At 45.3% G+C, this 27,795-nt stretch overlaps 1 protein-coding gene across 2 annotated transcripts in view; it reads left to right on the top strand.

Annotated features, from left to right (window-relative positions):
• TRIM29 (tripartite motif containing 29) overlaps window positions 1-13,031 on the top strand; it is a 50,713-nt gene extending 37,682 nt beyond the window's left edge. Inside the window, exons 7-9 of one of the 2 annotated variants that reach the window (XM_058194087.1) lie at window positions 1,941-2,042; window positions 3,910-3,986; window positions 11,445-13,031. In XM_058194087.1, the coding sequence (XP_058050070.1) occupies window positions 1,941-2,042; window positions 3,910-3,986; window positions 11,445-11,507 (242 nt within the window). In that variant the 3' untranslated portion in view covers window positions 11,508-13,031. The remainder of the gene's footprint in view (window positions 1-1,940; window positions 2,043-3,909; window positions 3,987-11,444) is intronic. The other variant, XM_058194088.1, reaches the window with a different exon arrangement.
• The last annotated feature ends 14,764 nt before the right edge of the window (window positions 13,032-27,795 follow it).

Below are 27,795 nucleotides of genomic sequence, written 5' to 3'. Positions count from 1 at the left end.
TTAAGACTTGTGGACTTCAACACCCAGAGTTGCTCACCTCTGGGAGTTGAAGTCCACAAGTCTTAAAAGAGCCAAGTTTGCAGACCCCTGACCTAGAGCATGGACTTCTGGGAGTTGAAGTCCACATATCTTAGAGCCTCTTGTGGCTCAACAGGCTAATGCAGTCTGTTATTAACACAGCTGCCTGCAATTACATACAATTACTGCAGGTTCGAGTCCCACAAGGCCCAAGGTTGACTCAGCCTTCCATCCTTTATAAGGCAGATTGTTGGGGGGGGGGGACAATACAAGTTGACTTTGTATATAATATACAAATGGATGAAGACTATTGCCTTACACAATGTAAGCCACCCTGAGTCTTCGGAGAAGAGCGGGATATAAATTCAAATTAAAAAAAAAAAGATGCTGAGGTTGAGAAATATTATCAATAGCTCATGTGTGTCCTTAGTAACAGAGATGGTCACCAGAGGTCAGCGGTGGGTTTCACATTATGTTACTACCGGTTTACCATGCGCGGCCACGCTCACTTCGGGCATGCATGTGTCTGGTTTAATCGCACGCCTGCCTCCCGCACATGCACCTGGCCTTTCACACATGTGCTTTTCTTGTGGGTACGCCCTCTGTGCATGCGGCCGGCCTCAAAAACGTACCTAAATGGGATAGCATCGAGCCTGGGTCCACCTGCGATTTCTGCTGAGAGAGAGAGAGAGAGAGAGAGAGAGAGAAAGAGAAAGAGAAAGAGTTAAAGATAGATACAGAGAAACAGAGAGAGAAAGAAACACACACACAGAGAAACAGAGAAACAGAGAAAAACACACACAGAGAGAAACACACAAAGAGAGAAACACACGCACAGAGAAACAGAGAAAAACACAAACATGGAGAGAGAGAAACAGAGAGAGAAACAGAGAGAGAGAGAAACAGAAACAGAAAAATACACGGAGAGAGAAATACACAGAGAGAAACAGAAAAACACAGAGAGAAACACACACAGAGAGAAAAAGGGAGAGAGAGAGAAACACACAGAGAGAGAAACAGAGAAAAACACACACAGAGAGAAACACACACACACACACACACACACACACAGAGAGAGAGAGAGAGAGAGAGAGAGAGAGAGAGAGGGACCACTTCAACATAATTTCACATCCAACTTTGCGCCATGCCAAAATTTCAAGCAGAAGAGCCAGTGGGGGCAAGCTTGGCACAGCCTCTTTGTAGCCTGCCTAAGACCTTTCAATGGAGGACAAAGAGAATATTTTCGAAAAACAGCCCGTTTTGAGCTGATGCGTATCTGTTTTTTTCTCTCTCCAAAAGAAAAGGGATCAGGGCTTTTTAGAAGATTTCAATACGATGTTAATTATTATTATTATTATTAAGGGAACAATAGGCCCATTATGCAAATAAGTAAGAACAACATTGGACGACGATGAGTTGGTGGATTTCTTTTCTTTTTAAAATAAAAATACGAGTGAATGTCATATTTATGAGTTGATGTCTTTGCAGGAATATAAGTACAAATTCGGGGACCCTGGAAAATTTGAGGAGAACTTGGCATCTGGGCTTATGCCAATGGAAACCCCAAAATTTCAAAGGGTTGGATATTTCCCCCCCACCCAAACACGGTTTCCTGATCTCTATGGAGTTCAGGTGTTCAATTTTCCGCTTCCTGATGTAGCAAGTTAAGGTCTTCAGTGCTCCTGAGCAGAAAACCCAACCTGCCTCATGCTAGACTTGACGATTCCCGATCTTCTCCTGATGCGGATTCTGGGATTCGTCAACCCCAAATTCGCCTCTGAGACAGGGCGGCATACAAATTGAATCAATCGATCGATCGATTATCTTCTTGGTCCAGCGCTTTGGAGATCACGCCCAATGGGGCTGGGAAGCTTGGAGGATTCTACCCATCTCACCATCGTGTTACTTCTTCTATTTTCCAGTTGGCAATGGAACCAAGATGCCATATCAATTTCCCCCAATTGGCCAGAGTTCACCTGGGGATTTCAGCAAGCAATCTGACGGAAGCCTCTATACTAAGAATGGTACTTCAGGGCTTCTACGTCCTTTGGACCCTTTTCTTCCTATCCTGTCTTTTTCCTCTCCGTTTGTTTGTACAGGTAGTCCTCGACTTACGACCGCAATTGACTTAGGGATTGGGTATGTCTAGTTTGATGCATAGAAGGACTAGGTGTTCTGTCTCCTTCCCCACTTCGGAGCAATGAGCCGGCCTTCAGCCAGTGGATTCACGGCTCTTATCAGTCCTGGCAGAGAAATCGCAGCTGCCTGCCAAAGTTCAAACAAATGACTCACATAGCAAGACTTTCAGCTCTTTTTGAAACAGTTCAGCTAAACTTTTGCTTCCTGTGGAAGAGAGCAGTCCCAAAGCTCCTTATATATCCTATGGGGTGGGGCTCCTGCCCCGCCCTTCCCTTTGATGACGCCGCCTCTCTAATCTTCTGAAGCACGGGTCAATCCAAGCTTGATTATTATTATTATCAGCTGGGTCTGAAGCGTAGCCTGGGGAAGGGAGGAATCAGGGGATGACGGCCTCATTACATCCTCCGACTGGTCTGGTTCTGACTCCTGGAGCCGAGCCAAAGGAATCGGTGCTCCTGAGGTAAGCCTTACCGGCCCTTCCCCCTCACTCTCAGAGTCACTTTCGGGCATGGGGCCAGGTTCGGGGGCTGGAGTCACAACACTAGGGGTGACATGATAGCAGTATTCCAGTATCACAGGGGCTGCCCCAAAGAAGAGGGAGTCAAGCTAGTCTCCAAAGCAGCTGAGGGCAGGACAAGAAGCAATGGGTGGAAACCAATCAAGGAGAGAAGCAACTTAGAACTAAGGAGAAATTTCCTGACAGTTAGAACAATCAACCAGTGGAACACCTTGCCTCCAGAAGTTGTGGGTGCTCCAACTCTGGAGGTTTTTGAGATTGGATAACCCTTTTTCTGAAGTGGTATAGGGCAGGGGTCGGCAACTTTAAACACTCAAAGAGCCACAAACCGGAAGCCTTCCATTCAAATCTGGAGCCAACCGGAAATCCGGTCCCCCCCACCATAGAGTCTCCTCCTAGCATGGCATCCATTTTGCTCTGCCTGTCCTAACCGAAAGCCCTAACAATTGTGGAGCTGACCAGCAACAGGGAGCTGCAGCAGAGGGATGAAAGAGCCACATGCGGCTCCAGAGCCGTGGGTTGCTGACTGCTGGTACAGGGATTCCTGCCTGAGCAGGGGGTTGGACTAGAAGACCTCCAAGGTCCCTTCCAACTTTGTTATTCTGAAGATTTTCAGCAATAATGGTGGCTACGTTGACTTCATCCATATGCTTTTGCATGTTGGAAGGCCTGTTTCTTTGAAAACTGGAGAAACGAGAATAAAAAATCATTTACGATCAGAATGGGGACCACCAATGCTAAGCATGACAATTGAGAAGTGAGTCACGCGTGATTCGACGACCTTCCTTGCCACTGTTATCACTGTGGTTTTTAAGCGAACCAGGCCACCAGGGAGCCAATCCGGCTTCTCCCATGGATCTCGTTTGTCGAAAGCAAGGTTGGTAAGGTCACGAACGGCGATCATGCTTTAACCGCCGGATGCTGAAATGGTCGTAAGGGCGAGGACCGTGAAATAAACACACGCTGGCTGCTAAGCACCCAAATTTTGAGCACGTGGCTGTGGGGATACGGCAATACTGTCGCAAGTGCGAGGACCTGCCACATTTTTCAGGTTGTCGCTTTGAACGGTCACTAAAGAGATGGTTGTAAGTCGAGGACTACCTGGATACCAGTCTGCTCAAAAGCTTGTGTGTTTTCGGATTGCTTGACTTTGCTAACTTCAGAGAAGCACACCAGTGCAGGCAAGAAAGCACATTTTTAGAAGTAACCAAAGCTGCCTTGTGTCTCCCTCTCAGCTTATCCTTCCATTGTGAGGCACCAGACGGCTAAGGCACAGCCGCAGACCTGGAAATCTTCCAAGCAAAGCATGCTGGTAAGCCCCTGTGGTTGTTAAATGAATCGTACAGTTGTTAAGCAAATCCAGGCTTCCCTCATTGACTTCGTCATCATTCTTTCATTTATTTATAGCCCGCCTTTATTATTTTTACAAATTAGGCGGTGAACATATCCAACCATGCCTTCCTCCTCCTATTTTCCCTACAACAGCAACAACAACCCAGTTGAGGTGGGTCGGGCTGAGAGAAAACGACTGGTCCAAAGTCACCCAGCTGGCTCTCATGGCTAAAGCGGGATTAGAATTCCCAGTTTCCTGGTGATTGGTTTAAAGTCACCCAGTTGGCTTTCATGGCTAAAGCAGAGCTAGAACTCCCAATCTCCTTGGGATTGGCTCAAAGTCACCCAGTTGGCTTTCATGACTAAAGCAGGACTAGAACTCCCAATCTCCTTGGGATTGGCTCAAAGTCACCCAGTTGGCTTTCATGGCTAAAGCAGAGCTAGAACTCCCAATCTCCTTGGGATTGGCTCAAAGTCACCCAGTTGGCTTTCATGACTAAAGCAGAACTAGAATTCCCAGTCTCCTTGGGATTGGTTCAAAGTCACCCAATTGCTTTCGTAACTAAGGCAGGTCTAGAACTCCCAATCTCCTTGTGATTGGCTCAAGGTCACTCGGTTGGCTTTCATGGCTTAAGGTGGGACTAGAACTCCTGGTCTCATGGTGACTGGTCCATAATCACCCAGCCAGCTTACATGCCTGAAGTGAGACTAGAACTCACGGCCTCCTAGTAATTGGACCAAAGTCACCCAGCTAGTTTTCATGGCTCAGGCAGGATTTGAACTCACAGTCTCCCACTTTCCAGCCTAGTGCCTTAACCTCTAGGCCAAACCAACTCTCTTACTTGTGAGAAGCCAGCTGGGAAGATTGCAGGCGGTACAACCGTCGTGACTTTGAACGGTCGCTGAGTGAATCCTTGTAAGTCGAGGACTACCTGTACTTTAGAAACACCCGCTTCCTCCAGTCGCAAGGACTAATATCCCATCAGTTCCCTGCCCTGAGATTTATTCTCCAATGTATTTCATTCACCCATCTCCAAGGGAGAAATTGTAGTCGGAGAGAGGATTTCGAAAAAACGATTAACAAGGATCACGGACAAGATACTGGCTAAGCTCTGTTTTTGGAGGAAAATATTGACACTGAAAATAATTAACTGCACAGCATCCCTAAGAAACAGCAGAAAACACGAAAGGGATTTAAAAATCTTATGCTACACTGTGACTCTAATGCAGAGTTTCATCCATCTTGGCTACTTTAAGCTGTGCGGATTTCAAACTCCCAGAATTCCCCCACTGGCTGGGGAATTCTGGGAGTTGAAGTCCACCTAGCTTAAAATGGCAGAAGTTGAGAAACGCTGCTCTCATGTATTCTCAGCTTGTAGGTGCCAGCATATCTGATCTCTGAAAGATGCAAAAAGAAAAAAAGTTTTATTCTGCTGGAAAAGGGACATGGTGGCTCAGTGGCTAAGATGCTGAGCTTGTCGGTCGAAAGGTCAGCAGTTCAGTGGTTCGAATCCCTGGTGCTGCGTAACGGGGTAAGCTCTTGTTATTTGTCCCAGCTTCTGCCAACCTAGCAGTTTGAAAGCAGGTAAAAAAATGCAAGTAGAAAAATAGGGACCACCTCTGGTGGGAAGGAAGCAGTGTTCCGTGCGCCTTTGGCCACATAACTATAGAGACGTCTCTGGACAGCGCTGGCTCCTCGGCTTTGAAATGGAGATGAGCATCGCCCCCTAGAGTTGGGAACGACTAGCACATATGTGCGGGGGGGGGGAACCTTTACCTTTACCTATTCTGTTGGAATCTTACCTGTTCAGGTTGGTGGCAAACCGAACCAAGAGCAACTTCTTGTGGAAGGCGGTTCCTGCCCATCCCACTCAACATATCCTATTCTGCATCCCAGCATTTTTCTCCCCCCAATCTTACCTTGCTCCTGTAGAGAACGGACAAAATACACTAGTTTTGTCAATATTCAGAAAGGCTACTCGGTCTTCGAAAAGTCCATTTATATTCCCCAGTTAGACACCGCAGCAAACAATCAGATGAATAAATAAACAGCATTAAGCGTTCCTAGACAAAACACACTTGAACTGGATTTTACATAGCCGGCAGAATCACTGGGCTTTTAAAACCACTTGAAGTAGGTACACCGTTGAGTAATCTGTATTCTTAAGGTAAGATCTGTCAATGTGAATGCCAGCGGCCCAGCCAGGAAGAAATTAGCCCATTAAGGGTTATTAAAAAGTAGGTTTTTTTACTAGTTTGTCAATTAGTTACAACACCTTCTGCAGCATCAGCCAGAGTGAGGAGTTAGCCTTTGGAAGGAATGTCCAAAAAGGCAGGTTCTGGTGTAAAACCTATGACCGATCCTTCTCATGGCTCTAAGGCAGAGCTCTCCAAATCTGGCAACTTTAAGACTTGTCGAATTCTGGAATCCCGCTGAGGAATTCTGGGAGCTGAAGTCCACAAGGCTTAAAATCAGGAATGAAATCCAGCAGGTTCTAACAGGTTCTGGAGAACCAGTAGCGGAAATTTTGAGTAGTTTGGAGAACCGGCAAATACCACCTCTGGCTGGCCCCAGAGTGGGGTGGGAATGGAGATTTTGCAGTATCCTTCCCCTGGAGTGGGATGGGAATGGAGATTTTGCAGTATCCTTCCCCTGCCACACCCACCAAGCCATGCTCAAAGAACTGGTAGTAAAAAAATTTGGATTTCACCACTGCTTAAAGTTGCCAGATTTAGAGACTCCTGCTATGAGGGAATTGGGGATAATGCCTAAAAGATTCTAGATCCCTCAAGATGTCTAGAACAGGGGTCTCCAACCTTGGCAACTTTAAGCCTTGTGGACTTCAACTCCCCAGAATTCTGGGAGTTGAAGTCCACAAGGCTTAAAATTGCCAAAGTTGGAGACCTCTGGTCTAGAACCGCTTGGATGGTGCCGGAGGAAGAGATAATGCATCAATGCAAGTAAAGATGGTTTCAAACTGCCTCATCGGCACTTGGGAATGAAATTAAGGAGTGTTGGGCGTGGTGATGTCCATAGGAGTTCACCATTTTGTCATCGTGAGATGTCACAATCCATGTAGAAACAGGGAGGGGTGATATAAGGGTGCTGCAATATTGCTGACGGCACCAAAAAAACCCACCTGTATTTGGGGGACAAAATTGTGCCTATGTCATGTATAATTGAGGGCTGGGCATCCGTTTCTTTAGACTGACAGCATATTTTCTTTGGCGTTCGGTGCTCTCCAAATTTGGGTGTTTTCTTGCAGATGTTTCTTTACCCAAACTACCCAAACAATCATCAAAGCACCGATGCTGTTACCTAGTTTGGATAATGAATTGTCTGCAAGAAGAAAAAACCAAGCTCAGAGTCAGACCCCTCATTTCAACCCTGGGCTACAAATATTTTCCTTTAAGGTAAAGGTAGAGGTTCCCCTCGCACATATGTGCTAGCTGTTCCTGGCTCTAGGGGGCGGTGCTCATCTCCGTTTCAAAGCCGAAGAGCCAGCGCTGTCCGAAGATGTCTCCGTGGTCATGTGGCCGGCATGACTCTATGCCAAAGGCGCACGGAATGCTATTACCTTCCCACCAAAGGTGGCCCCTATTTTTTCTACTTGCATTTTTACGTGCTTTCGAAACTGCTAGGTTGGCAGAAGCTGGGACAAGTAATGGGAGCTCACCCCGTTACACGGCAGCACTAGGGATTCGAACCGCTGAGCTGCCGATCAAGCTCAACATCCTAGCCCCTGAGCCACCGCGTCCCTCTAATTTTCCTTTAACGACAGGCTATTCCTTGGTTTGAACCATGTTCTCCAGAAAGAAAGATTTGCATCAGCTCAGAGTTGCGAAAATAAAATAAATGGGGGGCCAAATGTAATTTAAATTTTTAATGAGGCCCTCTCTGAGAATTGATTTGTCGGAGCCTGGCATTAGAAACAACCAAAGTATTAATTTTAAAATGTGCGAAGCTCATCCCTGCATCTATCATCCCTTTGCTCTACAAGAAGCTGCCTCTGCTAATTTTTTTTAGGAGCAGACAGATTGTTGCTGCTGGAGTGTAGCCTTTCTTGGGGCTGGATGGGTGGGTGGAAATCAAGATAAAAATGAAATGGTCTCCATTTCCTTGACATTTAAATTTAATTAAAAATAATACAGTCCATGTGATTGCTCTCCAGCCATGCCTTTAATAGCTCCTGCCTTCTCTCTCATTTACAATTTACAATTTGGAATCTTCCACTGGGAGATTTCTGGAGACCGTGATTGGGCTGTTGAAGGGCCTCAGGAAGCATTGAGGATTTAGGCCATGCCTCTTGGATGTACAGGGACCCCAAAAGTGCTCTTAGAAAACCCAAATGGAAAGTGAAGCTAAACCAGAGCTTCATTTCGAAGTAGGTCCGTTTGCCCGGAGGAACATTAAAAGTTCCCCATGTCTAAAATGGGTGGGAGATAGCACGTAACCATGATGGATTTGTCTCCAGATAATTTAATATTTTGTGACTGGGCACAATTATTATGTTTAGGTAACAACTTCCAAAAGTGGTCTATCTTAAGAGGATCCAGGACTACTTCTTGGTCCTAGTGGCTCCCCAAATGTTCATAGAGCCAGTTTGGCATAGCGGTTAAAAGTGGCAGGGTAGAAACCAGGAGATGACAAGTTCCAATCCTGCCTTAGGCATGAAAACCATCTGGGTGACTTTGAGCCAGTCCTTCTCTCTAAGCCCTATCCACCTCACAGGGGGAAATAGGTGGAGGAAGGAGTATTAGATATGTTCATTGCTTTAAGTTGCTAAAAATAATAAAGGCAGGATAAAAATCTAATTAGATGATAGATAGATAGATAGATAGATAGATAGATAGATAGATAGATAGATAGATGATAGATAGATAGATAGATAGATAGAAGTAAAGATGCCCCCGCATGATGTTAGTCTTTCCTGACTCTAGGGGGTGGTGCTCATCTCCATTTCAAAGCCAAAGAGCCAGCGCTGTCCAAAGACATCTCTGTGGTCATGTGGCCAGCGTGACTCAACACCAAAGGCACATGGAACTCTGTTACCTTCCCACCAAAGGTGGTCCCTATTTTTCTACTTGCCTTTTTTACGGGCTTTCAAACTGTTAGGTTGGCAGAAGCTGGGACAAGTAATGGGAGCTCACCCCGTTACACAGCACTAGGGATTCGAACTACTGAACTGACGATAAGCTGAGCATTTTAGCCACTGAGCCAGTGCATAGATAGATAGATATAAATAGATATAGACGATAGATAGATAAATAGATGATAGATAGGTGCAGTGGTGGGATTCAGCCAGTTTGCACCACTTCGGGAGAACCGGTTGTTAACTTTCTGAGCTGTTTGGTGAACTGGTTGTGGGAAGAAATCATTAGGGCAGAGAACCGGTTGTTAAATTATATGAATCCCACCACTGGATAGGTGATAGAAGATAAGAGAGAGACGATAAAGATGATAGATAGATAGATAGATAGATAGATAGATAGATAGATAGATAGATAGATAGATAGATAGGAGAGAGAGAGAGAGAGAAAGAGAGAGAGAACAAGAGATATCCTGTTTCTCCTAAAATAAGACATTCCCTAATAATAAGCCTAATCAGTTTTTGAGTCCATGCACTAAAATAAGCCCCCCCAAAAAAGCCCTCCCTGAAAATAAACCCTCCCCCAAAATAAGCCCTCCCTGAAAATATTTAAGTGAATGCATAGCTGGTCTCCACCATTTCCTCTGGTTAGGGTTAGGGAGATAGAGCTGGAAATCAGGTAAGACGGCAAGAGGATCCCCGTCTTGCTCCACGTGCCCCAAAATAATAAGACCTCCCCAAAAAAATAAGACCCAGCGCTTATTTTGGGGTTCAAACAAATTTAAGACAGGGTCTTATTTTTGGAAAAACACGGCAATAGGCAAAAATTAATATTTTTTGGACCAAAAGAAAAATATGGCTTTCTCAGTTTGATGGAAGAAATGTGTTTAGCTAATATGATTCAGGAAGTAGAAGAACAAAATTGGGGTTGCCAACGTTGAAGGCCAGGCCATTCAAAAACAAGACACGATGTCAGTTTGTTCTTCCCACAAAATTGCTCCAACTACAGCACTCTACTTTTAATGCTTTCACGACACTTGGCAAGGAATCTCTAACATTCTATTCCACTGGTAGGCAAGCAAGCAGGCAGGCAGGCATAATTAATAGAATAGAATAGAATAGAAGTTTTTATTGGCCAAGTGTGATTGGACACACAAGGAATTTGTCTTGGTTCATAGGCTCTCAGTGTACATAGAATAGAATAGAATAGAATAGAATAGAATAGAATAGAATAGAATAGAATAGAATAGAATAGAATAGAAGTTTTTATTGGCCAAGTGTGATTGGACACACAAGGAATTTGTCTTTGGTGCATAGGCTCTCAGTGTACATAGAATAGAATAGAATAGAATAGAATAGAATAGAATAGAATAGAATAGAAGTTTTTATTGGCCAAGTGTGATTGGACACACAAGGAATTTGTCTTGGTGCATATGCTCTCAGTGTACATAAAAAGACAAAATACATTCATCAAGAATCATAAGGTACAACACTTAATGATAGTCATAGGGTAGAATTAAGCAATCAGGAAGCAATCAATATCACTATAAATCGTAAGGATACAAGCAACACAGTTACAGCCATACAGTCATAAGTGGAAGGAGATGGGTGAATGGGAATGATGAGAAGATGAGAAGATTAATAGTAGAACAGACTTAGGGTTGGTTTTTTTTGTTTACATTTATATCCCGCCCTTCTCCGAAGACTCAGGGCGGCTTACAGTGTGTAAGGCAATAGTCTCATTCTATTTGTATATTTACAAAGTCAACTTATTGCCCCCCCAACAATCTGGGTCCTCATTTTACCTACCTTATAAAGGATGGAAGGCTGAGTCAACCTTGGGCCTGGTGGGATTCGAGCCTGCAGTAATTGCTGGCTGCTGTGTTTTAATAACAGGCTATCTTACAGCCTGAGCCACCAGTAAATAGTTTGGCAGTGTTGAGGGAATTATTTGTTTAGCAGAGTGATGGCGTTCAGGAAAAAACTGTTCTTGTGTCTAGTTGTTCTGGTGTGCAGTCCTCTGTAACATCATTTTGAGGGTAGAAGTTGAAACAGTTTATATCTAGGATGTGAGGGGTCTGTAAATATTTTCACAGCCCTGTTTTTGACTCGTGCAGTATACAGGTCCTCAATGGAGGGGAGGTTGGTAGCCATTGTTTTTTCTGCAGTTCTAATGATCCTCTGAAGTCTGTGCCTGTCTTGTTGGGTTGCAGAACCAAACCAGACAGTTTTGAAGGTGCAGATGACAGACTCAATCATTCCTCTGTAGTACCGGACAAACATAAGTTGATGGAGCTCAGTGAATACCAGCCCACTCACTGCTCTCTTTCTCTGCTTTCTCCATCCAGTCTCATTACCGTCCCTTCTACGTCAACAAGGGCAATGGCGTCACTTCCAATGAAGCCCCGTGAGCAAGGCGGAGGTGGAAGAAGACAAGTAACCAGAATGTCCATGGATATTCCCGCTATTGTATTAATCAAATCGTCCTAATTCTTTCTTTCTTTCTTTCTTTCTTTTAAGTGGGGGAGGGGTGGGTGGATGCTCTAGAGGAAAGGATGTACATCTCACCCTGGGCGGAAATGGGTCCCACTGTGCTCTTTTCGATCCATGCTTTGCAGCCCTTGAGAACTAAGTTCACTCCAGATGGATGTTGGTTGACTAATGGATCCCCCTTTCCTCATGTAACTGCTTTGCTCTTACTAATGCCTTGCCAGTGTTTACTCAGCGTATTCCCAAGACACATTGGGTTTAAGCAAACGAGCTGCTGCTTGAAACTGTGACTTTAGCAGCCCATTTCTAGCTGCGGGTCCAACTGTTGCTGACATTAATGGAGACTTGGTTGGCCGACACCATTCCAAGGCCATCTGCTTTGTCACTGCAATCAGAATAAGAGAATAACAGAGTCAGAAGGCGCCTTGGAAGTCTTCTATTCCAACCCCCTGCCGAGGCAGGAAACCCTACACCTTTTCAGACAAATGGCTATCCAACATTTTCTTAAAAATTTCCAGTGTTGGAGCATTCACAACTTCTGGAGGCAAGTTGTTCCACTGGTTGATTGTTCTTACTGTCAGGAAGTTTCTCCTTAGTTCTAGGTTGCTTCTGTCTTTGTTCAGTTTCCATCCATTGCTTCTCGTCTTGCCTTCAGGTGCTTCGGAACCAAAGAATCGAAGAAGTACCCTAAATATTAACTGCTTCCCTCTGGCTGCTAGTCAGGTGACGGTAGTGAACCTGTAGCATTTCTCCTCCTCCTGCTGGTTGTTCAAATTGCAGAAGAAAAGAGGAGAGAGCGAGAGAGAGAAAAAAAATCCATAGAAGATTGATTAGATGTCTTAGCTATGCTCTTCTCCTCCGCTGATGATACTGGCTGATGTGCTTTGGTTCAGCGGTTCGGTTTACATTTGAGGGGAATTATTTTTAAAAGCGGGTGCATGTGGGTGCATCTTCCCTTTGGTTTCTTTCTCGTTGGACGGGAAGAATCAGGCCAAGGATGAGTGGATGCCTGGGCAATGTTCCAGACTGAAAGAATGTCTTAGAGTTGCCAGGGAAACCAGATTGTCTGATCTCGGAAATTGGTATCTAAACTTCAACGTCTCCCACAAGATTGAGGGGGGTCTTCTCGGTCTCCAAATTTGGGAGAGCCGGAAACGGTTGGGTGCATGAAGAATGCTTTCCAAGGATAAACCTTTTAAGGAGGTGACAGGGCTGAGAAGTGAATGTTATGTTGGGTTTCAGTCTAGACTGTTGTTTTTTGGTCTTGCACAGTAGACATCCTTGTCCATTCCAATGTATGCAATAAAAATAAACACACATCAGCACCCTCTGATGGCATTCCTACCAGAATAAGGGAGAACTGTTTAAAATGACTTGAAGGAATATGCCTGCCTGCCTTCCTTCCTTCCTTCCTTCCTTCCTTCCTTCCTTCCTTCCTTCCTTCCTTCCTTCCTTCCTTCCTTCCTTCCTTCCTTCCTTCCTTCCTTCCTTCCTCCCCCTCTCCCTCCCTCTCTCCCTCCCTCTCTTCCTCCCCCTCCTCTTCTCCTCCTCCTTCTCTTCCCTTCTTTCCTCCTTCCCTCCCTCCCTCCCTTCCTCCCTCCCTCCCTTATTCCTTCCTTCCTTCCTTCCTTCCTTCCTTCCTTCCTTCCTTCCTTCCTTCCTTCTTTCTTTCCTTCTTTTCTTCTTTTCTTTCTTTCCTTCTTTCCTCTTTCTTTCTTCCTTCCTCCTTCCTTCCTCCTCTTCCTCCTCTTCCTCCTTTCTCTCCTTCCTCCTTTCTTCTCTCCTTCCTTCTTTCCTTCTTTCTCCCTATCCTTCCTTCCTCCTCCTTCCCCTCCTCCCCCTCCTCCTTCTTTCCTCTTTCTTTCTTTCTTTCTTTCTTTCTTTCTTTCTTTCTTTCTTTCTTTCTTTCTTTCTTTCTTTCTTTCCTTCCTTCCTTCCTTCCTTCCTTCCTTCCTTCCTTCCTTCCTTCTTCCCTCCCTCGTCCTCCTGCCTCCTTCCCCCCCGTGAACTTTTTGGGTTGGACTCTGCTGCATGGGGAAAAAAAAACCAAAACACCCCACCCTCTTGCAGGTCCCTCTAAACAAGGGAAAAAGAAAAGGAATCGGTGGCAGGACTGTTCAATTTCTGTTCAATTTCTTCTAATGGGAAGCCTGACAATGGATTTCCGGGTAGGGGTTTGGGTCCCTCGATGGCCAATTCAGTGTCGGCTGATCTTCCTCCTGTCCAAAGCAGCTCTTAATAATCAATGAATGAAGCCCTTTTAAAAAACCAGCCTGCCGTCACTCCTTTGCTTGTCTGACAAAAACGAACAAAGGCAACCTTGACCTAGGAGAAGAGCTCCTTCCATTGGCCTTATTTTTGTGAGCAAACCGCACACCAAACCTCACACTGGAATCTCTGTTTGCATTATTGAAATGCAAGGAAGATCACGATTCTTAGGATTGGCGTCCTGTCGTTTCTGAAAGCTTGCAGACATTTGCAATTGTTGATTTTTTTTTCCTCTTGGCCATTTGTTATTATTTTGCTTAAGCGTGTCGGATTGTGAGGTCAGCCGAGGGCAGCAGTTAAGTTCTTGCAAAGCTTACCTTTTTTTTTATTGCAAAAAATCCCATGAAACTTTTTCTCTCTTCTTTTTCTTTTTTCTTTTTTAAACAATCCCTTTCCGACAAGTAAGTAAAAGGAAAGTATTTTGTAATATTTCAGGGATAATTAGAGAAAAAGTGGGGTGGGGGGAAGGCGGGAAGGAAAAGCAGCTGTGCCAAAATAATTCTGACTTCATTGAGAAATACATTTTCAGGGTCATCTGGCCACCCAAAGTGGAAATATTTTAATAGTTTATTTTTAAATCTCCCCGTGTCTGAATATTGGAGAAAAGGAATAAATGCGTGTAACAATGCAGTACTCCTTAACTTACAACCATTCGATTAGTAGCCGATCAAAGTTATAATGGCTCTAAAAATTGTGACTTGCAACGGGTCCTCGCACTTATGACTGTGGCAGCATCCTCACGGTTGTGCGATCAAAATTCAGGCGCTTGGCAACCAGGGTGCATTTACAATGGATGTACCATCCCGGAGTCATGTGATCCGGGCCACGTGATTGGGGTCATGCGATCACCATTTGCAACCTTCCTAGCTGATTTCCGACAAGTCGAGTCACTGGGGGGGAAACCAGATTTGCTTAATGACTGGCTGGTTCACTTAACAACCGTGGCAAAAAAGACACAACTCACTCAACAACAAACCTTGCTTGGCAACAGAAATTCTGTCCCCATTGTGGTTGTAAGTCGAGGATTACCTGTAGCGTGTTCCTCCTTCGTAAATACTAAATTTATCCTGATTCTAACAAAAACAGCATTCTGGTTCCTGCCTTTCCCCTTTTAAAACTGGATCCATTTCTAAAACCATTAATTTGATTTCCACCCCCCTGAGGCAGGAATGTTGCAATATTCCATTTTCTGAATGTAAATCATCGGTAGAAACTTTTCTGCGGTTTTAAAAAAAAACATAGATTCAAAACCCCAACAAGGGGCCATTTGCCGTCGGTTGCTTGACCCAAGTTTTGATCGTCAAAAATGTTTAGTTCAAAGTATTCTGGAGAATAAAATGTTAGAATGACCAAGAAACCAGATTTGCATGTGTGTGTGTTTTTTATTATTTTCGTGAGATGTCAAACTGTGCAAAATGCTGTTCCTTTGCTAACGTTAAATTCACTGACGATACAGGAAAGGAGATAGCCATAGCGCTTAGACTTATATCCCGCTTCACAGTGCTTTTACAGCCCTCTCTAAGCGGTTTACAGAGCCAGCCTCTTGCCCCCAACAATCTGGGTCCTCATTTTACTGACCTCGGAAGGATGGAAGTCTGAGTCAACCTTGAGCTGGTCAGGATCGAACTCCTGGCAGTGGGCACAGTTAAACTGCAATACTGTATTCTAACCACAAGGAAGGAGGGAGGGAGGGAGGGAGGGAGGAAGGAAGGAAGGAAGGAAGGAAGGAAGGAAGGAAGGAAGGAAGGAAGGAAGGGACAAGAGCACTTAGATTTATATACTGCTTTACAATGCTTTACAGACCTCTCTAAGCGATTTACAGAGTCAACTCTTGCCCCCAACAATCTGGGTCCTCATTTTACCAACCACAGAAGGATGGAAGCCTGACTCAACCTTGAGCCGGTCAGGATCGAACTGCTGGCAGAGAGCAGAATTATCAGCCTGCAATACTGCATTCTAACCACTGCGCTATCAGATGGCAAACCAGCCCTCTTATCAGTGATTTCCATCACTGCTTTTCATTCCTTGCTTTTTATTTTCCTGGGAAAAGGACGCAGAAACACAGATAACGACACTGTGCGTCATGTGTCTGTCTGTCTATCTGTCTTTTTGCCTGTCTGTCTGCTTGCCTGCCTGCCTGTCTGCCTGTAAGGGCCTGCCTCTCCGTTCAAGAAAGCAGAACCCTTGCAACAATTAACGTTTCAAAAGGAACCTTTTATTGAAGGAAAGTGATAGCAAGACAAAGGAAGCAGGATCTGAGGATTCTCGCACAACAACGCCGTTAGGGTAAAGCAGTTAGAAATCCCTCCCTTCAATCTGGTGTTGAATAAGCCAATCCACAGGTGCAAAGTTGTTTTGAGAATCGCAGGCTGAGAAGGTGATAAGAAGTTGTTCGCAGGTGTCGGTCGCTTGCTGGAGGCTCAAGAGACAAGAGAGATGGCCCTCCCCACTTTACATTCCCAAGAAGCTAAATCAAAGCACAGGATAGATGTAGGCACCAGGAAAAAGGCTATAAACTAAAGAATCCACCCAGGCCCCTTCCTGATCAAAATGGCAATGTCCCAATAGGGATCTATGCAGGGGTGAAATTCACTGACCTTCCCTATTGGTTCACAATTGTGCACGCTCTTTCTCCACTCACACACGCCATCGTCCACACATGTGCAAAGCCTTCTGCACATGTGCAAAGCTGTTGTGTCTTGTTTGCTCCCCCTGCCGCAGCCGGGCCCCTCTTATCTCCTGCCGGACGCTGATAGTTCGGAAGAATGTCCTGGAATGCCTCCAGTCCCCAGCCCTGGCACCATGCCCGGACAGGCCGAGCAAGACGAAGGGCCTGACGTGCCTTCAGCCCCCAGTCCTGGCACCATGCCCAGGCAAACGGAGCAACTAAACCCCTCCCCCTCAGCAAAGTGAGCCTGAAGAATGTGAAGCCAGTCATGAGCTAAGATTACCAACAGCTGGAGGCTAGACAGATCCTCGCTTCCGGAGAATAGAGAGGCGACATCAGCAAAAGGAAGGGAGGGGCAGGCCTGGATAAGTGCTGAGTCATGGAGCCACACCCCATGGCCTATATAAAGGATCCGCTTTCTGGCATTCTCAAAGTCAGGCAAAGTCTAACTTGGATTGATGAAGTCACTTACTGGTCTCCTGCCTGCCTTGAGAACTCTGATAGGACTTTGGCAGAGCTGCAGAGGCACGCTTGATACGGACTTCCCCGACCCGGCCGTCAGCGGAGGAGTGGCACACGACAAAAGCCTTCTGTGTATGCAGAGAGGCTTAAGATCGTCACAAAAAAGCGATGTCATGACGTCTGCGTGGGTGGGCGGAGCCTCCCGCAGCCGCAGCTACCAGTTCACCCGAACTGGGTAGAACAGACTGAATTTCGCTCCTGGATCTATGGGACCTGACATGGTCTCTCTGTGTAGGAGGGACAGAAATATTGGCGAGCTCCATTGATCCCTGAAGGTCAGGGTGTCAGGCCTGGAAGCCATCTTTTGCATTGGACCTTCAGGCCTGCCACATTTAGCGGTGTGGGAAACTGGGAGGGGGAATTGCATGGAGCTGGGAAGATATATAGCCATAATAACATTCCTTTCTCTGGGAGTCAAGGACATTCTGCCCTGCACCTGGGGGCATGTGACTGGGAGGCATCTCCAGTTGGGATAGTTCATTGATTGGGCCATGTGATAGACTTGTGCATGCTGGGCAGGGACTTCGACTTCCTTTTGGGTGGGGAAAACCAGGAAGCTTTCAGATTCGGGTTTTCCCAGATGTGCCAATACGACACTGCTAATAAAATGGAACTTTGAGGAACATCACACCTCGGGGTTTTCTTTCATTGGGAGTGTTACTTGGAACCCTGACATTAACCCGAATCTCCTCTAAAATTTCAACCAGTTCCCCGGGGTGCTGTCCGGGGTCCTGAGCAGGGCTGGGATGCTGGGGGTTTGCAGGGGTTCGCCAAAACCTCTAGCCAAGATTCTATGCTGTTCGGAGAAACTCCACTCCTGGCTGGCCCCTCCCACCTTGCCTCTCCCCTCCCAGGACTCCCCACGTGGCCCATTTTGGATGCAGGTTAACTGCAGGGTGTGCATGGAGGCTCAGGGAGGGCAAAAAACGGGCCTACTAGAAGTTCGGGAAGGCCAAAAATGGGCCCATTTCTGGCCTTCAGAGGGCCTCTGGAGCCTGGTGAGGCTATTTTCACACACCCCCCCCCGAGGCTTGGAGAAAGCCTCCGGAGCCCAGGGAGGGCGCCGTGGTGCAAGAGGCTGACTAGGCCACACCCACTATGGCCACGCCCACCCAGCAACCGGACAGAGAACCCTTTGCTAAATTTTTTGAAGCCCACCCCTGGTCTTGCGCCCCAAACGTCAACCCAGAACCGGACAGCGTGAAGACTCAGGGAAGATGGAGGAAGACAAAGCGGCCACAGAGGGAGCCTCTACTGTAGAAACAAAAAAAACTTCCCATCCAAGATGATAGAAATCATAGCTTGGTAGATTATGATAAGCCCAGATTTTCATTTCATTTTATTTTTTTTAATGAAAACACCCACCCACCCCTTTGGAAGCCAGGTTGCCAACTGTTTTGTGAGCCCCTGCTGCTGTGCCTTTGAGCAAGAGGTCCCACCCTCAGATCAATTCCCAGGGAATCCCGTTGTTCGTTCAGTTGTGAAAAGGCTCAGCTGTTGTTTTGGGGAAAACAAAGCTGGTGGCGGGGATGAGGGGGGGGGGCATGGACAGCCATTTTCTCCCCAGGATCAGTTGGATTCTTCTACCCAGCAGCCCATGTGGGAAAGTGGGAGGTGGGAGATTTGATAGCCAGGAGGCTGTGAAAATAAAGAAGAGACAAAATGCAAAGGAGGGATGATTTATTACGTGCGATGCAACAGAATCCATATTTTTTTTTTTTAAAAAAAAGAGGTCCTCTACAGGTAGTTCTCGACTTATGACCAGAGGTAGGTTTCAGCAGGTTCTGACCAGTTCTGGAGAACCGGTTGCGGAAATTTTGAATAGTTTGGAGAACAGGTAGTAAAAATTCTGACTGGCCCCGTCCCCTCTATTCTCTGCCTCCCAAGTCCCAGCTGATCGGGAGGAAATGTGGATTTTAGAGTATCCTTCCCCTGGAGTGCGGAGGGAATGGAGATTTTACAGTATCCTAGTGGGTGTGGCATGGCTTGGTGGGCGTAGCTTGGGCGTGGCAGGGAAGGATACTGTAAAATCTCCATTTCCTCCCGATCAGCTGGGATTTGGGAGGCAGAGACTAGATGGAGGCTGGGCCAGTCAGAATTTTTACTACCAGTTCTCTGAACTACTCAAAATTTCTACAACCAGTTCTCCAGAACTGGTCAGAACCTGCTGAAACCCACCTCTGATCTCTTCTTGCAAACGAAGAAACTTGAAGATAATCTTCGCCCTCGGAAGCTGTTGAACTGAAATCACTGTAAATTATGCCCCACAAAATAACCCTGGTATGAAACAGTATAGGGTTTCCTGCTTGAGTAGGAGGTTGGACTAGAAGACCTCTAAGGTCCCTTCCAGCTCTACTCCGATTGATTGAAACAACCCCCTACCACTTGAGCTATTGCTCAAAAGCCCCCCAAAACCAGGAACGCTGAGAAGGTCTGGCTTGCAGGCTCTAAGACATTCAAACATTTCCTCCTAAAAGTTGGCTGGATTCTTGAAAGCCTTGATTTATTATTTAACAGCTTCCCGGGGAAGAAAACAAAAATAAATGGATTTCGACTCTTTCCCCAATACTGGCAGTCTTTGCCTTACAGCCGTTCCTTTAGAGACTGTTAAAAGTTACAACATAATGTTACAACATTATGGGAAAAAAAGCTAGTTATGACCAGTTCTCGCACTTACAAACCTTGTAGCATCTTCATGGTCACAGAATCAAAATCTGGACGCTTGGCAGCCAGCATGTATTTAGGATGGTTGTGCAGTGTGTCCTGCAGTTACGTGATCGCCATTTGCGAACTTCCGAGCTGGTTTCTGACAAGCAAAATCAAAGGGGGAAGCCGGATTGGATTGGATTGGATTGGATTGGATTGGATTGGATTGGATTGGAATGGAATGAAACAGAACGGAACGGAATGGAACAGGACAGAACGGAACAGAAAAAATGGAACGGAATAGAATTGAGGAGAGGAAAGGAGAGGAGAGGAGAAGGAGAAAAAGGACGATAGGAAGGAGAAGAAGAAGAGAAGGAGGGAAAGGAGAAGAGAAGAGGAGAGGAGAGGAGAGAGGAGAGGAGAATGAAGGAATGGAAGGGAATGGAAGAGAGAAGAAGAGAAGAACAAAAAGGAAGATGGGAAGGAGGAGTAGGAGAAGGAGAGAAGATGGGAAGGGAGAAGAGAGGAATGGAATGGAATGGAATGGGAGTAGAGGAGAGGAGATTAGAGAAGGGGAGAGAATGAAGGAAGGAAAGGGAAGGGAGGGGAGGGGAGGGGAGAGGAAAGGAGAGACAAAAGAAGAGGAGAGGAGAGGAGAGGAGAGAAGAGAAGAGAAGAGAAGAGAAGAGAAGAGAAGAGAAGAGAAGAGAAGAGAAGAGAAGAGAAGAGACTACTTGGTTAAGTGTGATTAGGCACACAAGGAATTTGTTTCTGGCACAGGAGCTTTCAGTATATGTGCAAAACAGCAGAGTAATAATAATTATAAGGAGGTAGTAGAGAAGATAATAATGCTACAGCCTTACTACAGGGTAAATATGCTTAGACATGTTACATAGATAAATATATTTAGACATAAAACAGTACTGTGGGGAAAAATAATAATTCTCTGTCCAATTCTAGGGCATGGTGCTTATCTCCATTGTCCGAAGACACTTCGGTTGTCATATGGCGAGCATGATTATATGTCGAGGTGCACAAAACTCTGTTACCTTCCCACCGAAGTGGTACCTACTTATCTACTCACATTTGCATGCTTTTGAACTGCTAGGTGGGCAGGAGGTGAGCCAAGGCACAGGCACTCACTCTGTTACACGTGGCCCAGATTCGAGACCTGGGTGACTGTAATTTGCTATTCCAGCATCACAAAACAAAACAACCACCAAAATAAAAAATAAAAAATTGGGGGGTCTGCAGAGACAGAAATGGACAGCAGATGTCACTGCCTCACTGCAGTTCACACACCATTCTTGGCTCCGTTCTGCTGTTTTATGTCCCTGAATATTGCTAGTTTGGATATTTGGCCTGTCACATTGGCTGATCTTTTCTCAGATCAAGAGGAAAACATCGTTTTCCCATTTATAGCTGGCGGAGAATGAAAACACAGCAGGCAAAGGACAAGATGAGGGTGACAGTGATAGGTGGGGTGTGAAGGTCATAGATTCCATTATTCAGTTCTGTAAGAGCCTCTTTTTACACTCAGTTCTCGGCTGCTCCATCCCTTAACACTTATTGCTACCCCCGATGAATTATTATCAGCAGCATAATGCATTCTTAATGTATCAATAGTATAATATGGGGAGTCTGATCCGGTAGCGATGGCGGGTGGTGGTTCGGAGAACCGGTAGCAAAAATCCCTCCCCCCCCCCAAGCCCAGCTGAGCCACGCGATCATCAGAGGGTTTTTAAAAAACTTTTAAAAGCATTTTTTCCTCGGCTGAAATTTTTTTTTAAAATGTAAAAAAAGAGCCTCTGATGATCACACGGCTCATCAGAGGCTTTTAAAAGCATTTTTTTCTACAACCTCTTCGGCGGAAGAGGTTATAGAAAAAAAATGCTTTTAAAAGGCTCCTCTGATGATCCCAGCTGAGTTGCCTGATCGTCAGAGGCTTTTTTGTCTTTTAAAGTAAAAAAAAAATGCTTTTAAAAGAAAAGAAAAGCCTCTGACGATCAGGCAACTCAGCTGGGATCGTCAGAGGAGCCTTTTAAAAGCATTTTTTCTACAACCTCTTTGGCTTTTAAAAGTAAAAAAGAAAAAGTTGGCCACATCTACCCAGTCATATTACCCACCCACCCCCAAGCCATGCCCACAGAACCAGTAGTAACAAATTTTACATTTCACCCCTGGTTTGAAGTTACAACACTCCTGAAAAAAATGTGTCACACCCCCTATCGGAGTCTCAATCTGCAGGGGAAGATGAGCTGGGAGAAGAACCAACAAAGATGAGAGGGCAGCTCCGTTGGCCTTGAAGGAAACTGGGGAAGGGCAGAGTCAGTCCATGCAAGGGCTTTTCAGGATTAGAAAGACTTGCAGACAGGAAGGAGGAGGAGAGGCAGAGCTCAGGCGAAGAGCAGGGACCGCCCACTCCTGATCCTAGAGTATGGAGAGAAGAGAGAAGGCGAGAACAACGCAGACTGAGCCAGCTACGAGGGAGGAGAGTGCCCCGCCCCGCTTCAGAAGGCACGCCTGGGGACTGAGATGTAAGGAGGTGCCATTGGGAGGGGCATTTGTGGGGGACAAGTGTTGAATCTGTGGAGCCTCGTGTGCACTTGCCGACGTCTGGAGATTACTGTGCTCTGTCTTGTGGGACTTGCCCAGTTTGCCTGCTTTACTGAACGTCTTGCCCTGATTACTGTTTGGCTAATCTAGCTTACTGGACTACTCACAGCCAGAGGATGCTGAAGGTGCATGTGAGAGCTTTGCTCCAGGACTTATAGTAACTTATAGTTTAAAAAGTCTCATGGGAACATCTGGGGGCAAAGTTGGAGCAACAAAGGGAAGTTAGACCTGTTCTTTGGCTCTGTTGCTTTTGTGCCACGCCCCAGGTCATCACAAAGTGACTGCCGTGTCCCACTCCTCCTCTGACGGCCGGGTCTGGAAAGTCTGTCTCAAACGTGGCCACGAAGCCTCTGCAGCTTTGTCAAAGTCCTGTCAGAGTTCTCAGGGCAGGCAGGAATCCAAGGTGTGACTTCAGCAACCAGATTAGACTTTGCCTGACTCAAGGAATGCCAGAAAGCAGATCCTTTATATAGGCCATGGGGTGTGGCTCCATGACTCAGCACTTATCCAGGCCTGCCCCTCCCTTCCTTTTGCTGACGTCGCCTCTCCATTCTCCGGAAGCGGGGATCTGTCCACCCTCCAGCCACCCATCATGCAGGCAATTCTAGCTCGTGACTGGCTTCATGTTCATCATGCTCACACACTGGGGGGGGGGGAGATTTATTTGCTCAGTCTGTCTGGGCATGGTGCCAGGACTGGGGGCTGGAGGCATGCCAGGCCATTCGTCTGCACTATCAGTCTCTGGCTGAGATAACAGGAGATGAGAGGGGCCCGGCTGCGGAGAGGGGGGCGAGCGAGGCACAACAGTGACTTATAATTGTTTTTCATACTTGTGATTGTTGCAGCATTCCCATGGTCACTTGGTCAAAATTTGGACACTTGGCGATCTTGATGGGGATCCAAATACTTTGAATTTCCCACCCTGGCTGCAATGTTTTCAGCTTGCATGAAATTGGTCTGGGATGGTGGCGAGGAACGGTCAATTCTTGTCCAAAGAGACTGGCCCTAGCTTGCTTGATGAAGTTTGGGCCTCCTCAGAGAACTGGGCGATGGCTGATTGGCAGTCGAAGAGATTAGTTTTTTTTAATTTACATCGGGGAGAAAGCCAGGAAACACGTATAAATTAATTACTGCAAGTTTCAGGCATGTATCGGGCTACATTGCTTGACCACTTCCTGGAGGTTAGACTACACATTAACCTCCTGCATTTTCCAAAATGAGTTTATATCTGTTTAAAGAGATTAAGGTTAATAGAATGCTCTTTAGAATGATTCTTGCTAAGCCCATGGAAGTAGAATAGAAGATTTGGTTCTCAGTTGTTTTAATAGCTCCCTGCTGTTTCGGTCTGGATATGGCTCTGCAATTTAGAACTTGCTTTTTCTTTTGAACTGACCATTACAGATAGCTATCAGCTGTGGCCAAATTTTGCAGCAAAACATAGAATTGGCATAAGCAGTTACACAGAGATCTCTGAGTTTTATTTATGCATTGCCCTCAGACCAGGTTGAAGAAAAAAAATAGAGGCCCCAGGTCAGGCTAAGTTAAGCCTGCAAAATAAACTATCATTGATTCCATTTGCAGGGTAACAGTCCAGCATGATTTACAAGTCACAGTGGGGTAGATGGGCTCACAAAACATGGCAATTGTGACTTGGTGATGTGAACTTAATAGGGGTGACATGATAGCAGTCTCCCAGTATTTGAGGGGCTGCCACAAAGAAGAAGAAGGGGGGTCAAATTATTCTCCAAAGCACCGGAGGGCAGGACAAGAAGCAATGGTTGGAAACTAATTGAAGAGAGATGCAACCTGGAATTAAGGAGAAATTTCCTAACAATGAGGACAATTAACCAGTGGAACAGCTTGCCACCAGAAATCGTGGGCATTTTTAAGAAGAAATTAGACAGTCATTTATCTGAAATAGTATAGGTACTCCTGCTTGAGCAAGAGGCTGGACTAGAAGACCTCCAAGGTCCCTTCCAGATTCTATTCTATTCTATTCTATTCTATTTATTCCAATCTCTCTTCTCTTCTCTTCTCTTCTCTTCTCTTCTCTTCTCTTCTCTTCTCTTCTCTTCTCTTCTCTTCTCTCCTCTCCTCTCCTCTCCTCTCCTATCCTATCCTATCCTATCCTATCCTATCCTATATTAATATGTTCGTTAGGAAGGAACAATGGAGGTACTGCCTAATATACAAATTTACAGCAGTTTTTAAAATTGGAAGAATAAAAAAAGAAGGAAGACACAAAACTCATTTGTGACCAGAACAGCACAAAAGCATAATCGAAGAAGATCCATTAACGCATCTATTTCACAGATGGGAAACATGGAAACAGAGAGATTGATGATTCACACAAGACCAGCTCTCTATGCAATTTGTATTCTTGGACATTTGAGGGTTATAGGCCTGGCCGGTCTCCTGTAACCTTCCAGAAATCTCTTGTACTTTTTCAATGATAGTGGCATTTCCTTTGGAAATAGAAGTGGAAAGAAGAGATCTGTAAAGCTATTTTATGTTGAAGCTCTCTACTTAGATATTTATATAAATCAACTTTATGTCCTAAAGTATCATCAGGTTCCCAAGATGTATTCTATCTTATTTCCTTCTCAAAAAAAGAAAAACTCCTGCACCCAGAAATCCTTACTTCTCAAGAATTTTGAATGTAGCTGCAAAGACAGAATGAGAAAAAAAAAGAATCATAAAATTGGAAGGAATACGAAAGGTAATCAAATGTAATCCTTTCCTGACGCAAAAACACTTTTGCTACATCATTCTGCAGAATTGCTTCTGTATTAAAAGGTAGGGCTGGCTGCTTACACTTTCTAAGATTGAAAAACACTGTATTTTACCACTGATGTACTATATCACATGTATATATAGGTAGTCCTTGACTTACGATCACAAAGGAGCCCAACATTTTATGTTGCTAAGTCAAACATTGGTTAAATGAGTTTTGCCCCATTTTATGGGGAAGCCACCAAGGAAAAGGCCCTTCTTCCTGGTCCCACCAGATGGACCTCCTTAAGAGAGAAGACCCGTTACAACAAGCTCTGACAACTTGACCCCAAGCCATGGAGGGCTTTATAGATGACAACTGTACCTTGAATTGGACCTGGAAGGATGTTGCAACAGTCAAGGTGAGAGATGACTAGGGTATGAGTGACTATAATCAGGAATCTATCTATCTATCTATATGCACCCAGACAAATTCTTTGTGTGTCCAATCACACTTGGCCAATAAAAATTCTATATAAAAAAGGCTGTATGTATGTATGTTCCAGCATAACTTTGGAATGCCTTGAGCAATTTCAACCAAACTTGGTACGCAGATGACTTACTATCTGGAAACAAATACTGTGTGGGTAAGACATCCCTGGTGTGTGTGTGTGTCTGTATCTGTGTGTTCCAGCATAACTGTGGAAGGCCTGGGCCGCTAAGGAGAGCGAGTGCAGTGTCCTAGAGTGTTTGTGATGTCATGGGAGGGGGTAGGGAGAGCCTGGGCTGTTAAGGAGAGTGAGTGTGGTATCCTAGAGTGGCAATTGTTTGTGATGTCACTTCCTTCGCAGCTTCCTCTGGAAAGGCAGCCGTGAAGTTCTCCCTCCAGTGGAGCAATGGGGAAGTGCCTGATGGATCTGGGGCAAAGTGCCAGGATTGTAGACAAGGCGGAAAAGAGGAGTGTATGGGAGGGGAAAGGGAGAGGGGCGGGGATGATGGGCATTGAAGTAGGGGGGAAAAGGCTCCTCTCAATGGCTCCCTGTCAAAGTCTTCAACGTCTATAAATACTGGGGCAATGCTCGGTTACCAGCTACTTGTTGATAAAAGAAAGGACATAACTGACAAAACAACCCACAGCTGAGCAAAGGAAACTCCTTTGTTGGTGTTTCGATCAGAGTACCAATTTTTTGGGGAAGATGGACATTCCCGTGTTCTAAAAACTTCAGATATCCTCCTCCTATCCTTGGGAAAAGAACTTTGAGAGAGAAAGAACCCTGGAAACTTTCCCCCACTTTTTTTTTGCTACAAAATAAACCTCTGTGCCACTCTTTCATTTCATGGGTGAATTCAGCTCGTGGCTTCCCCAGCTTTTCTATTAAGGAGTCTTGGACCAGAAGTGATCTGACTTGGTACAGCTGTTCTTTCTATTCTGCTACCCATGAGAACAGAACCGGGCCTCTAATGAGGAGCACAGAGCAAAATCAGCCCTTAGAGCTATTTCCCTACCATCCCTGGGAATAATTTGGAATTTCTGTCTTTTCAACAGGGGAAAGAACACTGTTCACACTGCATGCCAATACCTAAAGCTGGATTAATAAAAGGTACATTCACACAATCAAATGCAAATTAGTAAACACGATGTTTTTTCCCCCCAATTGCTACTTATGGCTGTGAAACTTGAAAAGGCAGATAGGAGAAGAGTGGATGTTGTAGGTGACTATTATGCATCCCATGGACTGCAAAAATAAAAAAACAAAGAAGACTTGGACCAAACCTCACTAAAAATATCATTTGAAGCCAAACAGAAGCTGTCATACTTTGGTCACATCATGAAAGCTGACTTACTTGAAAAGTCACTCATGCTGGGAGTCATCATCATCATTATCCTCTTTTAATGACCCCATAGTGCTTTTTGGGTTGGAGTCTGAATGGAGCTGAGTGTTTACTGGCTGGATACCCTTCCTTTTGCCAATACGGAATTTTATTCAGCAGATATATTCTCAGTGTGCTCAGATAGAAATATCTGCCTCTACCTAGGATCAAACTCACAGCCTCCTGACTGTGAGGTGAGAGATTCACCTCTAGCCCACTGCACCACTCTTCACTCATGCTGGGAGTCATCAGTGGAAAAAGGAGAAGGGGCTGCCCTAGGGCCCACCGGCTGGACACCGGGATGACCATTGTAGATCTGAAAGAGGCAGTGAGAGACAGAGAGACATGGAGAGTTCTGATCCATAAAGTGGCCAAGGATCGGCATTGACTGAATGGATGACAATGATGACATTCACACAATATGTGATGCCTAAACAAGTAAACCCTACCATGGCCTTAATGCAATGCTTCCTAAATTTCCTCCTTCATTACCCCACACTGTTTATCAGAAAGTCCTACTGAACTTCAAGGATCGGATGCAAGTCCCTTCCTTTAGCACTGTCGTAACTTCAAACAATTGCTGAATGGATGGTCATAACTCAAAGACTTCCTGTATTTTAGAATATCGTGGGATGATCCTTAGATCACCTCAACAAATAATTCCCATTGGTAATTTCATAGATGTTCGTCTTAATAGGAATACTTCGGGAGATTTTCAAATAGACATCTCAATCTTTAGGTCAATTTAAAAGTCCATGTGATGGTGGGTAGTTGGTTCGTGTATGGTTACTCAAAGAAAAACTACTTTTTACTCAATTTTGGGTAAATTTTCCCCAGGTTTGGAAAGCACTGGCTTAAGGTCAGCCGGTTTAGATCGGTTCGGGAGAACTGGTAGTTCCGACGAT

The sequence above is a fragment of the Ahaetulla prasina genome, chromosome 9 (genome assembly GCF_028640845.1).
Source record: "Ahaetulla prasina isolate Xishuangbanna chromosome 9, ASM2864084v1, whole genome shotgun sequence".
NCBI classification, from domain to species: Eukaryota; Metazoa; Chordata; class Lepidosauria; order Squamata; family Colubridae; genus Ahaetulla; species Ahaetulla prasina.
The sequence above is the reverse complement of the archived record's forward strand: the minus strand, read 5'-3'. Positions and strand labels throughout refer to the sequence as shown.